General features: G+C 44.6%; 1 protein-coding gene and 1 pseudogene across 4 annotated transcripts in view; one reads left to right on the top strand and one right to left on the bottom strand.

Moving 5' to 3' along the window:
• Eps15 (epidermal growth factor receptor pathway substrate 15) overlaps positions 1-1017 on the bottom strand; it is a 110331-nt gene extending 109314 nt beyond the window's left edge. For 3 of the 4 annotated variants that reach the window (XM_036178348.1, XM_036178347.1, XM_036178349.1), the window contains exon 1: positions 806-1016. In XM_036178348.1, coding sequence (XP_036034241.1) covers positions 806-838 — 33 coding nt within the window. In that variant the 5' untranslated portion in view covers positions 839-1016. Of the gene's footprint in view, positions 1-805 lie in introns of all 4 variants that reach the window. The other variant, XM_036178350.1, reaches the window with a different exon arrangement.
• On the top strand, positions 851-12925 carry LOC118577963 (annotated as a pseudogene).
• Positions 12926-14261: the final 1336 nt, after the last annotated feature.

The raw sequence follows: 14261 nt of genomic DNA, 5'->3' as shown, positions 1-14261 counted from the left end.
GCTCTCCCGAGTGAATCATGTTCAGAGGTGTCCTATGAAACTCCAGCATGGGGCTCGGGAGGGAGGGAGAGAGGGTCAGAGAGACAGAGAAAACAGCTTTGGGCAGAAACCGTCCTAGGACAAAGTTGTCTCCCCGTGGATCGCGGCACCGGGGCGGACAGAGCCGCCCCACCTGCTGAAGGCTGACGCTGTTACCTTCGAGGCCGGCGACCTGAGCCCGGCCCTGGCGGGTGGGAAGTCTGCAAGGGGGTCTGCGCACAAGTGACCCTGCCCGGGAGGGCAAGGCGCGAGCAGGGCAAGCACCTGGGCCAGGAAGAAGGCGACTTCTGAAAGTGAGGCTGACTCGGGGATCCGCGGCAGACTCGGCAGCGCTCCCGCCCGCCCGTCCGCCCGCCGGCCGGCCGGCCGGTGCTGAGCACAGCTGAGGGACCCTGCTCCGCCGAGGGCGAGCCCCGCACCGCGCGAGCCCCGCGGGAGCTCACCTGGCGGCTCAGGCCCGTAGAGAAAGAAACTTCCCGAGAAGGTGAGCGCCGACGAGCCCGGGAGGAGAGCGGCGCGGGGAGAGACGGCGGGGTGGGAGCCGCGCGGGGCGGCGGAGCCGAGCGCCGGGGACCCGGGGACCTGGGGCGGGGGCGCGGCGGCCGCGGCTCGGGGCTCCGGTTCGGGATGGCGCCCGCGCTCCTCTCACGCGCTCCCGCCGTGCGGCCCGAGGGCGGCCGCCGCGCCAGCGCCCGAGAGCGGTGGGGGAGGGCCGGGAACCCCGGCGGGTCGAGCCGGGCAGAGCGGCGGCGGCGGGCGGCGTTACCTGTGTCAGGGAGAGCTGGACTGCCGCAGCCATGGTGTTTCCATCATGCACGGGAGGGGAAGGAAGGACGGGCGGACGGGGCCCCGGGGCGGGAAGGAGGCGGAGGGACAGGCCGTAGGCGAGGCCGGCAGCCGGGCGTCTCCCCCGAACTTCGACAACTTCCCTCCGCACGCCGCCCCGCCCCGCCCCACCGGCCCCACAGGCCGCGGCGGCGCGCAAAGCCCGGCCCGGGAGTCGGAGGCGCGGAGCCAGGCCCTGACCCCGGCCGCCCTGGAAAACCCGGTGCGGATGGAGCACCGGGGCGGACTGGAGGCGGAGGCGGCGCCACAGAGACCTGAGGTTTCTGAAAAGTGCGGGAAAATATACCCACGCCCAGATGGGTTGTGGGAACTAAAAGAGTAATGGTACTAAGTAATGATAGCAATGGTTTTGAAATAATATTAAGTGATACTGATTTATATGTGATTGGCTCTGCGCTACATGCTTTATTTTTGTTGTTTGTTTGCTTTTGAGACAGGATGTCTCTGTATCGTAGCCTTAGCTGTCCTGGAGCTCATTATATAGACCAGGCTGGCCTCGAACTCACAGAGATCCACCTGCTTCTGCCTCCAAAGTGTGGGGTTAAAGGCCTGTGCCATCACTGCCCCTCTTTAAAAAAAAAAAAAAAAATGCATGACTAGGGAATTTAAAACAGAAAGAAGTTATACAGATGAGGAAATGAAACCCAGCTGGACATGGTGGCACATATACCTTTAATCTCTGTGAGCTTCCTTATGGCCTGATCTACATAGTCCCAGAACAGCCAAGGATATGCATAGGTGATATATATGAGACCCTGTCTGAAATTAAAAGAAAAGGAATACAACACACACACACACACACACACACACACACACACACACACACACACAGAGTCTCTTACCTGAAGTCAAACAGCTGACTAGAAAGCCAGGTTACAGTTTAATTCCAAAGCCTTTCCACCTGCTGTCAAATTGAAAATGAAGGCATTTAAATCCTTTCCTCCTAAAGACAAAATCTAGGGAGCAGGAGAGACTACTTCCCCTGCCTGCTGCCTGCTCCTCCTGGATTGTTCAGTAAAAGAGCATGTGTAGGACCACAGTGTAGTTCAGTGGTACAGTGTGTGCACAAAGCCCTCTGTCCCATCCCAAATTCACTTCTTGGCCAAGTATCTCCTCTCCAAACCAGTGCACACATTCTTTTTGTTAATGTCTCTACAGAAGGAAGTCAGCATTCCCCAATGACTTGTTTGTGTAAGTCTACCTGCCCCCCCCCCCAGAGCTCCTCAATGACAAGAATTCTTTTATATATTTATATGTATTTTAACATTATAGTATAAGCTTAATAAAGGCCTTCATCCTGTCCATATTAAACACAATATACCTTACACTTTCTCATGTGTAATGGAATAACCTTTAATGAAATAACCAATCACTTACTTGAAATTTTCATCTGCAAAGGCTCAGTGTCTTAGTTAGGGTTTCTTTTTCTGTGATGAAACACCATGACCAAAAAGCAAGTTGGAGAAAAAAAAAAAAAAAGAGTTTATTTGGCTTATACTTCCATATTGCTGTTCATTGTTGAAGGAAGCAGGACAGGAACCAGAGCTGATGCAGAGGCCATGGAGGAGTGCTGCTTACTAGCTTGCTCCCTATGGCTTGCTCAGCTTGCTTTCTTATAGTACCCAGGACCACCAGCACAGAGATGGGCCCTCTCCTATCAATCGCTAAATAATAAAATGCCCTATAGTGAGATCCTACGGAGGCATTTTCTCAGTTGAGGTTCCCTCATTTCAGATAACTCTATTTGTGTCAAATTAATGTAAAACTAGCCAGCACACGTAGTTTGTATGTAGCCTACTTCAGGAAGCCTTCTAGAAGTCTGCATACCACCTTTAGTTACTCTGATGTGACTTTATATTCTGCCTTTTTAATTGAGGGGTGTGTGTGTGTGTGTGTGTGTGTGTGTGTGTGTGTGTGTGTGAATCTGGGGATTGGAGGGGAGGCAGATTCTCTCCTTCTGCCATGGGGGTCCTGGGGATGGAACTCAGACTGGCGGACTTGGCAGCCAGTGTCCTTCTCAGGCCACTTCCTCTACCTTGTTTTAAGAGTTAGCTGAGGGCCTGTCTGCGTCTCACTGGCCTGTGAAATCCTTAAAGACTGACTCCATACTGCATCTCCCTCGGACTTGAGGTACCCAGCCTCAATATGTCTTTGCCTCGATTGTTCTTCCTCTCTCAGACATGGTTGTTTCCAGGACAAATACCAACTGTGAAAACCAAAAGTCAGTCACTCCCACAGCGGTCATCATTATAATAGAACTCCTCAATATACTGGGACAGCTGCAAAGACCCAAGGTATAGTTAGCTCCACTTCTGTTTTTAGACTTTTTCTTCTATCACAGGCAAAAACCAAAGAGGCCTCAAGGACTCCTGACTCTACCCAGACTCCTCTGACTTGGTCCAGCCTCAGAGAGCAAGTTATACAGGTCTGATGAGCAACCACTTAGTCAGGGGTGTCTCCTTTGACCTCTTTCTGCTATTATTCCTTTTAACTCAAGGGAGAAGAGGAGAGACTATCCCACTCTGAAACATCAGTTATAACCCAACTGATGTTTCTTTTGGCATCTTCTACTTCTCATTATTAAGTTTGAACTTCACAAAAGAAAAGAAAAGAAAAACTCTAAAAGGAAGCAATTGCCACGTTCCTTTCATAAATGAGGTACTCAGTGTCACAGAGTTCAAGTATTTTGCCCAAGGTTATGTGGTTAACAGCCAAAGCAGTTGATATATTGAAATAAACAAAATTTAGGCATCAAAATCATTGAGGTGTAATCAAGGAATCACTTACTAGCTATAGATTTTAGGGGGGCTGTGAAGTGATATATAAAAAAATGCTTAGAAAAAATGCTTAAAGTTGTCAATATACAAATTAAGTTCAGAAATCTGAACATCATAGAGCATTTTGTGTTTGAGAATAACCAGAAGGAAAGGACTCTTAAAAGTTGTCCTCTGACCTACACGTACACATCATAGCATGTTAAGGAAATAAAAGAGACTATTATTATGCATTTGCTTTAAGTAAAAAAAAAAAAAAAGAAAAAAAGAAAAAAGAAAAAAAAAGAAACCTCATATTTATATAGCACTGCTTTAACAATTTGACTTTATTTGCAAAATCTAGCACAACTAACTCCTAATATCTAACAGTACCTTATAAAAGTTTGTTGAACTAAACTAAACATATAATCTCAGGTATACCTGTGGGAGACCCACTCCCACTTTTCCCCCAAGGTACTCTTTTTTTTTTTTATTTAAGATTTATTTATTTATTTATTTATTTATTTATTTATTATGTATATAGAAGAGGGCACCAGATCTCATTACAGATGGTTGTGAGCCATCATGTGGGTGCTGGGAATTGAACTCAGGACCTCTAGAAGAACAGTCGGTGCTCTTAACCTCTGAGCCATCTTTCCAGCCCCCCAAGGTACTCTTGAGTAGGGAGAAGTGAGAAATATTTAGATAGAAATATAGAGAGGAGAGAGACAGATAGAAACACAGGACAGCCTTGGGAGAACCTGGATCAAACCCCACCAGCCCCTTCTGTCTCTTCTAAAGGGCTATTTAGAGAAATGCCAAGGAGTGGAACAGCCAAGTGCAGAGCTTTCCAAACACCTGGTAACCATGCAAGTGATCAGTCCATCCCCTTATGCCACCCTGCTGGGTAAAGCAAGCTCAGATCTCACTAGGAAACCTCTGTGGGCTCCCACGTATACCTATCTGTATCTTCAATTTATCCCCATTTGACAGATAAGAACATTGAGAGGCTGGGGAGATGGCTCAGTTGTTGGTAAAGTGTAGGCATGAAAACCTGAATTCAATCCTCACCACTCATAGGGGGCCCGGGGTGCGGGGGAGCCAGGTGAAGTGGCAGGCATGCACCTATAATCCTATCACTGGAGAAGCAAATGCAGAAAGATTCCCTAGGCTTGATGGCTAGCAGGTCTAGAGAAATGGGTGCACTCCAACTCAGTGAGGGACCTGCTCTCAGAAATAAGGTAGGTACCCTGAGTCAGCCTTGTCCTCTACAAGCACATGTGTAATGGCACAGAAGCAGTTTGGGTCTTCATATAAGAAAAGAAAAATGCTCTGAGGATATAGCTAAGTAGTATGCACAAGGTCTTTGATTCAAGCCAAAAGAAAAAAATGAAGAGAGGAAGGAGGGACGGTGGGAGGAAGAATAAAAAGAAGAGAGAAGGAGGAGCACCTAAGAAAGGCAGGCTGCCTTAAATTCATTAGACAGAAATTGCTCCAAGTCCCTTCGGGAGGACCAACAATTTACAGTGGCTTCCCCGCTCAGGAACTCTGGTTTCAATGACTAGCATGTAGTAGAAGATGGGAGCAAGTCTGTAGAGCTAGCACTGATGGGCCAAACTCCCAAGGCCCAACTTCTGAGAATGGATTTTTTTTTAATGACATACCAATGATAATTTGCAAATGTGTGTCCCAGATCTCATCAAAGCACTGGGTCACATCCCAAATCTATTTTAGGAAGACAGGAATGAGCTACATAGGGCAGACAAAAAGACTTATTTTTTAGGGCAGCAATGTCTCTCAGGCTCTAAGCTTCAGATTCCTGGCATGTACTTCTAATATAATAATAAGTACTTTATACAGATGGTATAAAAATTAGATATCATGTGTAAATGGCCTATGAAAGATGGCCTGGACTCTATGTATCTTCAGTAACTGATATTTATGCAGTGCATTATGTAAGATCACCACTTAACTCCCTACTTTTCAGTCAACCGTCTAATTATTAAGTGGATTTGTAGCTCCATTAGTTACAAGAAGGCAGAGAGACTGTCTTGAACACCTGACACATGTATCCCTGTCATTAAAATGTTCCCTAAGAACTGAAGTCATATCTGATGACTATTATCTGGGTACTAAGAACCAAACTTGTTTTTCCAACAACCTAAGGATTGTTTTTACCTTACTGTACAGACGAGAAATTTGTTCAAGTTCATAATTCACAGGTCTTCTGATTCGAACCTGATTTCTTTAATAACGTGTATTGTTAGCATCCTGGAGAAAGAGCCCCCACAAAGACTGCATAAACTGGGATTCTGAGCCTAGGAAGGTGAACGTGCAACATGGATTTGTGAAACACTTGGGATGAGCCTGAAGGGGAGCTCTTAAATCAGACAGCTTTGCCATTGGTCATCTCCCCACACTATTCTAACTTTCCCGTTCCCGAACCTATCCTTAAAGGAAAGCTTTCCTACTTGTTTCCTTGCTTCCCAATTTTGAAAGCAGTTGTCACATCAGCCTTTCATGAACACTACACGTTTGTGATGTCAGCGTCCATAAAGCTGAGAAATGCAGGATAACGGAAGCTGTGAGGAGCTCTGAATATACAAAGAGCCGGTTTATGTGCATGAATCTTTGTGAGAGGCCTTCCACACAAATGGTGCTATGCTTTATAACCAAGTTGTACTACGATTGTAATGGTAATGCAGAGCTCATGCTTCCAAGTCACTGGCTTCATAAATATAGCTCAGCATTGTTCAGAATTACCCAGGGCAAAAAGAATGTATGAGACTATACAATAACAGCAATTGTGCCACTCAAATAACTGTCCCTGTACCAGGGGCTGAGCCATGAAAAGGACAAACAGAAGAAGACTTTTAAATGCCATAGACACCCAGGGTGTCATAAGACAATTCAAAATTGTTAACACCAATACTGCAGTACAGAGGGATGTCCTGGGAACAGCTGGATTTAGAGCTGGGAAAACCCAATCAGGTCCATTCTTCAATCTATAACTTCTTGTTTTTAGAACTTTGGGCAAGGCAATGAGTGATACCAAGCCATGGTTGCTTCTTCTGCAAATTGAAGGTCATATACCTACTTGATTATAATACCATGATGACTAAGGTTACATTTAAAAGTCTGGTGCCTAGCATGCAGCAGATCCTGTATTCCTTAGTATTAACTTTCTTGCCTACTGGAGAATAGTCAAGGTTTGAGAGTAACCTGGACTAAAACACAAAATCATTTTTAAGGTTTTCAAAAGCCTAATTAATGTTTTTTTCATAATTTTTTCATCTATCAGTAATATATATTGAATACTCTTGAGTAAGAGAAATTATTCAGTTGTTGTTCCCAAAGTGACATTGGCTCTTAGTGAGAAATTAACTGCAGTTTTATGCTTGCCCTATTTCCTTCCTTTCATTTCCCTCTCTTATGTAAGGGCCTAGAAACCACAAGAAATCAAAAAGAATATCCTGGGAAAGAAAATATTTGTACTCATGGCTGCAGGTCCTTTCATCTACAGATTTCAAAGCTTTTTCTCCATAAGTAATTACTAGCCCTGCTCAACATGTGTGAATGCAGAGACACCATCAAATGAAGAAGCTTGTCTTCAATCACAAGGCAAGTCAGAGGACAGGCTACAAACAGAACAAAGCTGTCTAGCTTGCCAGCTTTGGGCTCTAAAGTAGGACACATGAGAATCAACAAAAGCTTCAAGTGTTAAGGGCAAAGTTTGAAGAGGGCTGGAGATGTAGCTCAGTTGGTAAAGTGCTTGCTTGGCATGCATGAAGCCCCAGGTTGGATCATCATAAGAACTATATGAAACTGGGCATAGTGGTGTAGACCTATAATCCCAGCAACTGGGAGGTGGGCTCAAGAGCATCAAGAAGTTCAAGCATGCATCCTCTGTGACATAGAGTTCAAAGTCAGCCTGTGATACATCTGACCCCGTCTTGAAAAGGAGAGAAAAGAAAAGAGAAGAGAAGAGAAGAAAAAAGAGAGAGGGAGGGGGAGGGAGGGAAGGAAGGAGCAAGGGAGAGGGAGAAAAGGAAGGAAGAGAGACAAATTTTGAGAGTTTGGGGTGTTTCTGATTCTGTACCTTTGAGTCAGTGCAGTGAGAAAAGTTTCAGATCAAGTCTGACTTCAAATCTCAGCTCAGTCCCTTACTGCCTATAACCTTAGTCAAATCACAAGTGAGGATATTCTTCTCGGGGTTCAGGGGAAACCTCAGTGACTTCTTTGAAAGAGCTGAGCTCAGTGTCAGGTGCTTTGCAAATGATGATAATATTGGTTCATGTAGCTGGGAAAAAATGAAAACATCTTTCTTAAATAGGCATAATGAAAATAGACAACTCTTTCAGTCAAAGATCTTTTAAGGCCATAATCACTGCTGTGTCTTAGCTTAACACCATGACTGCACATTGACTCTCTCACATTAGAACACAGATAGAGGTTGCTTTGTCCAAGCTCCTGGTTCTTTCTCCCTGGAATTCTATGCTTTTTCTCACAGCCTGAGCCCAGTCTATCAGCGAGTTCTGGTGACTAAATCTCCACTATGTACCCGAAGTTCTAACTTTATTTTCACAGTCCATCCATATGTGCTAGCTTCTTCCTCTTTCTCTGGCTGCCTTCTTCCTCCTGGACCATCATTTTAACTAATGCCCCCTTCTGTGCTCACTCTCTTCGCCACACCGTGATCTTCTGAAAATATAATTCTGATCTTATAATTTCCCGACTTAAAACCTACAGGGGAGAAGGAGGAGACTTGAGAAATGGCTCAACTCTTAAGAACATTTACTGCTTTTCCAGAGGGACCAAGTTTGATTCCTAGCACCCACATCAGATAGCTAGCTCATAATCATCTGTAACTCCATTTCCAAAGGATCTGACACCCTCTTCTGGCCTCCACCATGTATATAGTACACTTACTTTTTTTGTGTCTTTTTTTCCCAGAGCTGAGGACCCAACCCAGGGTCTTGCGCTTGCTAGGCAAGCGCTCTACCACTGAGCTAAATCTCCAACCCTAATAGTACACTTACATGTGCAGACAAAACATTCATACATACGAAACAAATAAATCCTTAAACAAACCAGCAGAAAACAAACCCTGGGGCTAGAGCAATGGCTCAGTAGTTAAGAATACTGGCTGCTCTTCCAGAGGACCCAGCTTAGGTCCTGACAATCCCCAGAATGGACTCCAGTCTCAGGGATATCTGACGTTATCTTCTGGCCCCCAAAGACACTGAATGCACATGATGCACAGACATACATGCAGGCAGAAGACCCATTCACAAAAAAAGAAACATTTTAAAATAATAAACAGGGACTTCTCATCAACCTTGTAATCCATGGTTTATGTGGGGGCCAGGTCTTTGGAGGTAAAGGACATGTCTACAAAGTACAGAAGAGCAAATGATTCTGGCTGTGCTGAGATGTTTGGTAAAATGAAACACAGTATATATGAAAGAGAGGAAAACTTGTAGAGGATAAAAGAGGAACTAGAGAATAACCCAAACAGAATCAGGAATAAGCTGGGACAGGCTTTAGAGAATTGGGTCTCTAGAGATTCTGGCTTATTAAAACTAAACCAGATAAGCAAAAATCACCACTGGGAGAAAAAGGATCCCTACGGCTTCATGTTGCTGGTATTTTCAAATCTAGTTCCTTTTTAAAGACTTCTTTATCTGTCTGTCTCTCTGTGAGTGTGTGCACACACACGTATGTGCTGGTGTGCAAAAGCTAGGAGGATGTCCTCCTCTATTGTGCTCCACCTATTCCCCGAGACAAGCTCTCTCCCCAGCCTGTGGCTTGCACTTCCTCTGTTAGGATGGACACACATACAATAAAGCTAGCTTAAAAGAAAGTAGAGCACAACTGAGGAAGACACCTGAAGTCAGCCTCTAGTACACACACACACACACACACACACACACACACACACACACACACCTAGAATAAACCAGTTCAACTGGACACGGTAGCACATGTATAATCTCAACCCCTGCGGGGTAGAGACAGGAAGATGAAGAATGGAATTCAAGGCCATCCTCAGTTATATAGAGAGTCTCAGGCTGGGTGGAACCACATGAGACCCTGTCTCAAAAGCCCCAAAGAAAGCCAGACAGAGTGTGACACATCTGTGATCCTGGCACTTGGGAGGTAGAAGCAGGAGGGCGAAGAGTTCAAGGTCACCTTTGGCGACACAGTTAATAAGAGGCAAGCATGAGCTACACAAGGATCTGCCTCAAATAAACTAAACAAATAAGCAGGTAAATGTAATACAGCACATAAACAGGCTTTAAGAATAGAAGTCACATAGTCAGAAGAGATGCAAAAATGACATTTGACCAATGTTAATATCTCCTTGTAAGAAAAGCCTTGAAGAAAACAGGAATAAAAAGTTCAACCTATGTAGCTCTGTCAGACATATATAGCCAAGATTATACAAAATGGGGAAAAGCTGAAAGCATGTCCCCTAAAACCAAGAATGAGACAAGGGTGCTTATCCTCTTCATTCTCCTCCATACAGTGCCCACGCGCTAGTTAAAGCAGTGCTGCAAAAGAAAGAAATGGGATACAAGCAGGGAAGGCAGAAGTCAAAGTATCCCTGTTTACAGACCGCACAGTCCTACACCTGAAAGACCCTGCAGCGCCATTTCTACAATTAGATTTGACACTTTCAGCAAACTAGCAGGACACAAAATTAAAATACAAAAGTCCATGGCTTTTGGTCAGTAAAATGGCTTATCTGGTAAAGGTGCCTGTTGCCAAGTCTGACAACCTGACTTGAATCCATGGACCCCCCACATGTTGGAAGGAGAGAACCTACATCCGTAATTTGTCCCCTGACTGTGTGTGCATGTGCACATGCGCACACACACACACATTTTTTAAATGTAGTATTTTTTAACTAATAGGGTGTAGTTCAGTTGATAGAGTGCTTGCCTATCATGCACAAAGCTCTGAATTCAATCCCCAGCACTAGATTAAATGGGGTGTGGTCATTCCAGCACTCAGGAGATAGAGGCAGGAGAATCCAAAGTTTAAGGTCATCCTCGGTTGGAGGCCAGCATGGGATACATGAGAGCCTGTCTCAAAAAGAAAAAAAAAAGAAGAAGAAGAAAATTATAGTAGCTGCATGTGGTGGCACACATTGGTAGTCTCAGCATTGGGAAGCGTGAGGTGAGGTCATCATTTGAGCCTAGGAGTCTGAGACCAGTCTGAGTAAAACAGTGAGATTTCATGGGAAAATGACTGTGAAATGAAACAGGTATGATGAGTGTATACACCCATCCAGCCCAAGAATTTGGGTCAGACTGAGGAACCTAGGGAGGCCCTACCTCTTTAAAAAGCAAAACAGGCTAAGCGGTGGTGGCACATACCTTCAATCCTGGTACTCAGGAGTTCGAGGCCAACCTGGTCTACAGAATGTGTGCCAGGAAAGCCAGGGCTGTTACACAGAGAAATCCTGTCTCAAAAAACAAAGAAAAAAAAGCAAAACGGAACTAAACTAAAAGAAAATGATTTGAAGATTTAAATGGATATACAATTGGCAAAATAAAATAAAATAAAATAAAATACAACCAAGCATTAAAGCAATACCCTTAGTCATCAGGGAAGTACAAATCAAAGCTGCAATGAGATACTGCCCATTAAACTTGCTACATAGTTTTTACATGGACAACAACTCAGTATCTTCATATAAAGAATAGTCAACATTATTTTGATAGTCCAGTTTTGGCAGAGACATGAAAAACTATGAACCCTCAGGTCGGTGAGAAGGCTCTGCAGGTGAAAAGCATTTGCTAGAGAGGGCTGAGTTCAATCCCCTAAACCCACCCACTGTGGAAGGAGAGAACCAACTCCTAGAAGCTGTCTTCTGACCTCCACAGGCACAAACACACACACACACACACACACACACACACACACACACACACACACACCCCTATACACCATTAATACATGAATAAAATAGTTCTTGAAAGAAGCTAGAGTCTGCACATGTTGCTGGTGAGGATGTGAAATGGTACAGTCAACAGAGAACAGTTTCAGTTCCTTGAAAACTTACCCAGATGGGGTTGGGATTTAGCTCAGTGGTAGAGCTTGCTAGGCCCTGGGTTCGATCCTCAGCTCTACATACAAAAAAAAAGAAAGAAAGAAAAGAAAAATTACCCAGAGAGTTAACATATGCCCAAACAACCAACCCTACTCTTAGATACACAGCCAAAAGAATTGAAAACGTTTTTCTGCACAAAAGCTTGTTTATGAATGCTCATAATAGTATTATTCATGGTTGTCACTGCCCACTAACTTGTGAGTAGATAAATACATTTTGATGTCTGGGGTTTTTGCTTTGTTTGAGACAAGGTCTCATGTACTCCATGGCCTCTAATAATAATAATAATAATAATAATAATAATAATAATAATAATATAGAGCCAGGCGGTGGTGGCGCATGCCTTTAATCCCAGTGCTCCGGAGGCAGAGCCAGGTGGATCTCTGTGAGTTCGAGGCCAGCCTGGGCTACCAAGTGAAATCCAGGAAAGGCACAAAGCTACACAGAGAAACTCTGTCTCGAAAAACCGAAATAAACAAACAAACAAACAAACAAATAAATAATATATAGCTGAGAGTGACCTTGAACTCTCGATTCTCCTGACTTCCTTCCTGAGTACTTACTTGGATTATAGGCATGCATCACCACACCCATTAAAAATACCTATATGTCTTCATACCATGAAATATATTTAACAATTAAAAAAAGAATGAAGTGGGGGTAGCCCACAGCCTGCAGAGTTGACAACAGGCCTAAGTTTTATTGTGACTACGTGATACGTATCTGACCCATGATTCTCCATCTATGAGAAAGACACACTGCAGTGGGCAGAAACACAAAGAGAACATGAAAGACTACCACCAGAAATGGATGGAAGAGCAGGCCCAGAGCCTGATTGACAAAAATAACGGCTGCATTTCACTAAGGAAAGACACCTCCAGCTCCATTCTCTGCTCCTCCTCCTGCAGGGGCCAGGATCCCACCTCCCCCCAGACTCCCGGGTCCTCCTCGCCCTGGCATGATGCCTGCACCCCACATGGGAGGCCCTCCCATGATGCCAATGATGGGCCCTCCTCCTCCTGGGATGATGCCCGTGGGACCTGCTCCTGGAAGGAGGCCACCCATGGGAGGCCACATGCCCATGGTGCCTGGGCCTCCAATGATGAGACCTCCTGCTCGACCTATGATGGCGTCCACTCAGCCCGGCATGACTCGGCCGGACAGATAAGAGCAGAAAGGCTCTTTCTCAGTTTTGTATTTCTTGTTCTCTTTCACCAGGAGATGACGGTGCTGAGCCTGAGTGTTTTCTAGCTGCACGACAGGAAGGCTCCCCTTCCGAACAGAGAAAAGTGGGGCAGCTTTCAATGCCATTGTGAAATGTGAAATAAAACTGTCAGCTGTTTTAGTTAAAAAAAAAAGAATGAAGTATGCAATGTGACCTATTATTTTGTATAATGAATTTAAAAAGAATGGAGTACTGGTTCATAATATAACATTAAAAAAACGAGGAGTGAAAAAAATTGCCTTAACCTTTGAGAAGAAAACATGAAAAAAAAAGAGAATAAAGCATGAAAAATGAAAAATCTTGAGAGCACTTGTACAAGTGTTTAGGGAAAGCAGATAAACTTGTCAATGTAGTGTAATTTCTAGGCAACATTAGGATTTTCTTTTCTGGTTTGGTTTTGTTTTTCTTTTTTTTAGATAGGATCTTTCTCTGTAGCCCAGACTAGTCTTGAACTCAGTATGTGGCTGAGGATGACCTTGAACTTCTGATATTGCTGACTCTATTTCCCAAGTGCTAGGATGACAGGCATGCACTATAATCCAGGCTTCATGCTTGCTAGGCAAGCACTTTACCAATTTCGCCACACCCCCTAGCCCTCACTAGCATTTTCTAGTCGTCCTGATTGTTCTGTTCCAGTAGATGAAACAATAAAACCATCAGAAAGATGCAGCATCACTTAGTACTGCCCTCAAGTGGTGGTGGACCAAATGTTTTCTGGGTTCATAAACATGAAACATGCCTTCAAAAGAGCTAATGGTGTCTATGTAAAGACAAGCAAATCAAAGGACCTAAGAGCTCTCTGACCCCCTTCCCCTTCCTCAAAGAGGGCTTGCTTGACATGGTGGCACATGCCTATAATCTCAATACTTGGGAGGAAGGAGACAAAAAGATCTACAGTGATTCAAGGTCATCCTCTCTACATAAAAAGTTCAGTTCAAGGCCAGACTGGGCCTAATGAAGCACTTCTTAAAAAGAAAAAGGAGTTGAGGAGATGGGTCCGTGGACCATCTGTGCAGACATGAGGACCCAGTTCAGAGCCTCAGAACCTACATGAAAGCCAGGCACAGCAATGTGCAGCTGTAATCTCAGGGCCAGGAAGCAGAGGCAGGAGGGTCCCACAATGTACTTGCACAGATAAACACATATGTAACCAAATATGCGCACACAAAGACTGTACATGAAGAAGAGAGGAAGAAAGGGGGAAAGACAGAAGAAGGGAGGAAAGAAAGGAGGTCTGGGAACAACCTGGTTTGCATAGTGATCACTGTTTTAGTAGCTA

The sequence above is a fragment of the Onychomys torridus genome, chromosome 2, assembly GCF_903995425.1.
Source record: "Onychomys torridus chromosome 2, mOncTor1.1, whole genome shotgun sequence".
NCBI lineage: Eukaryota > Metazoa > Chordata > Mammalia > Rodentia > Cricetidae > Onychomys > Onychomys torridus.
Note: the sequence above shows the minus strand (reverse complement) of the source record. Positions and strands in the feature narration are given on the sequence as shown.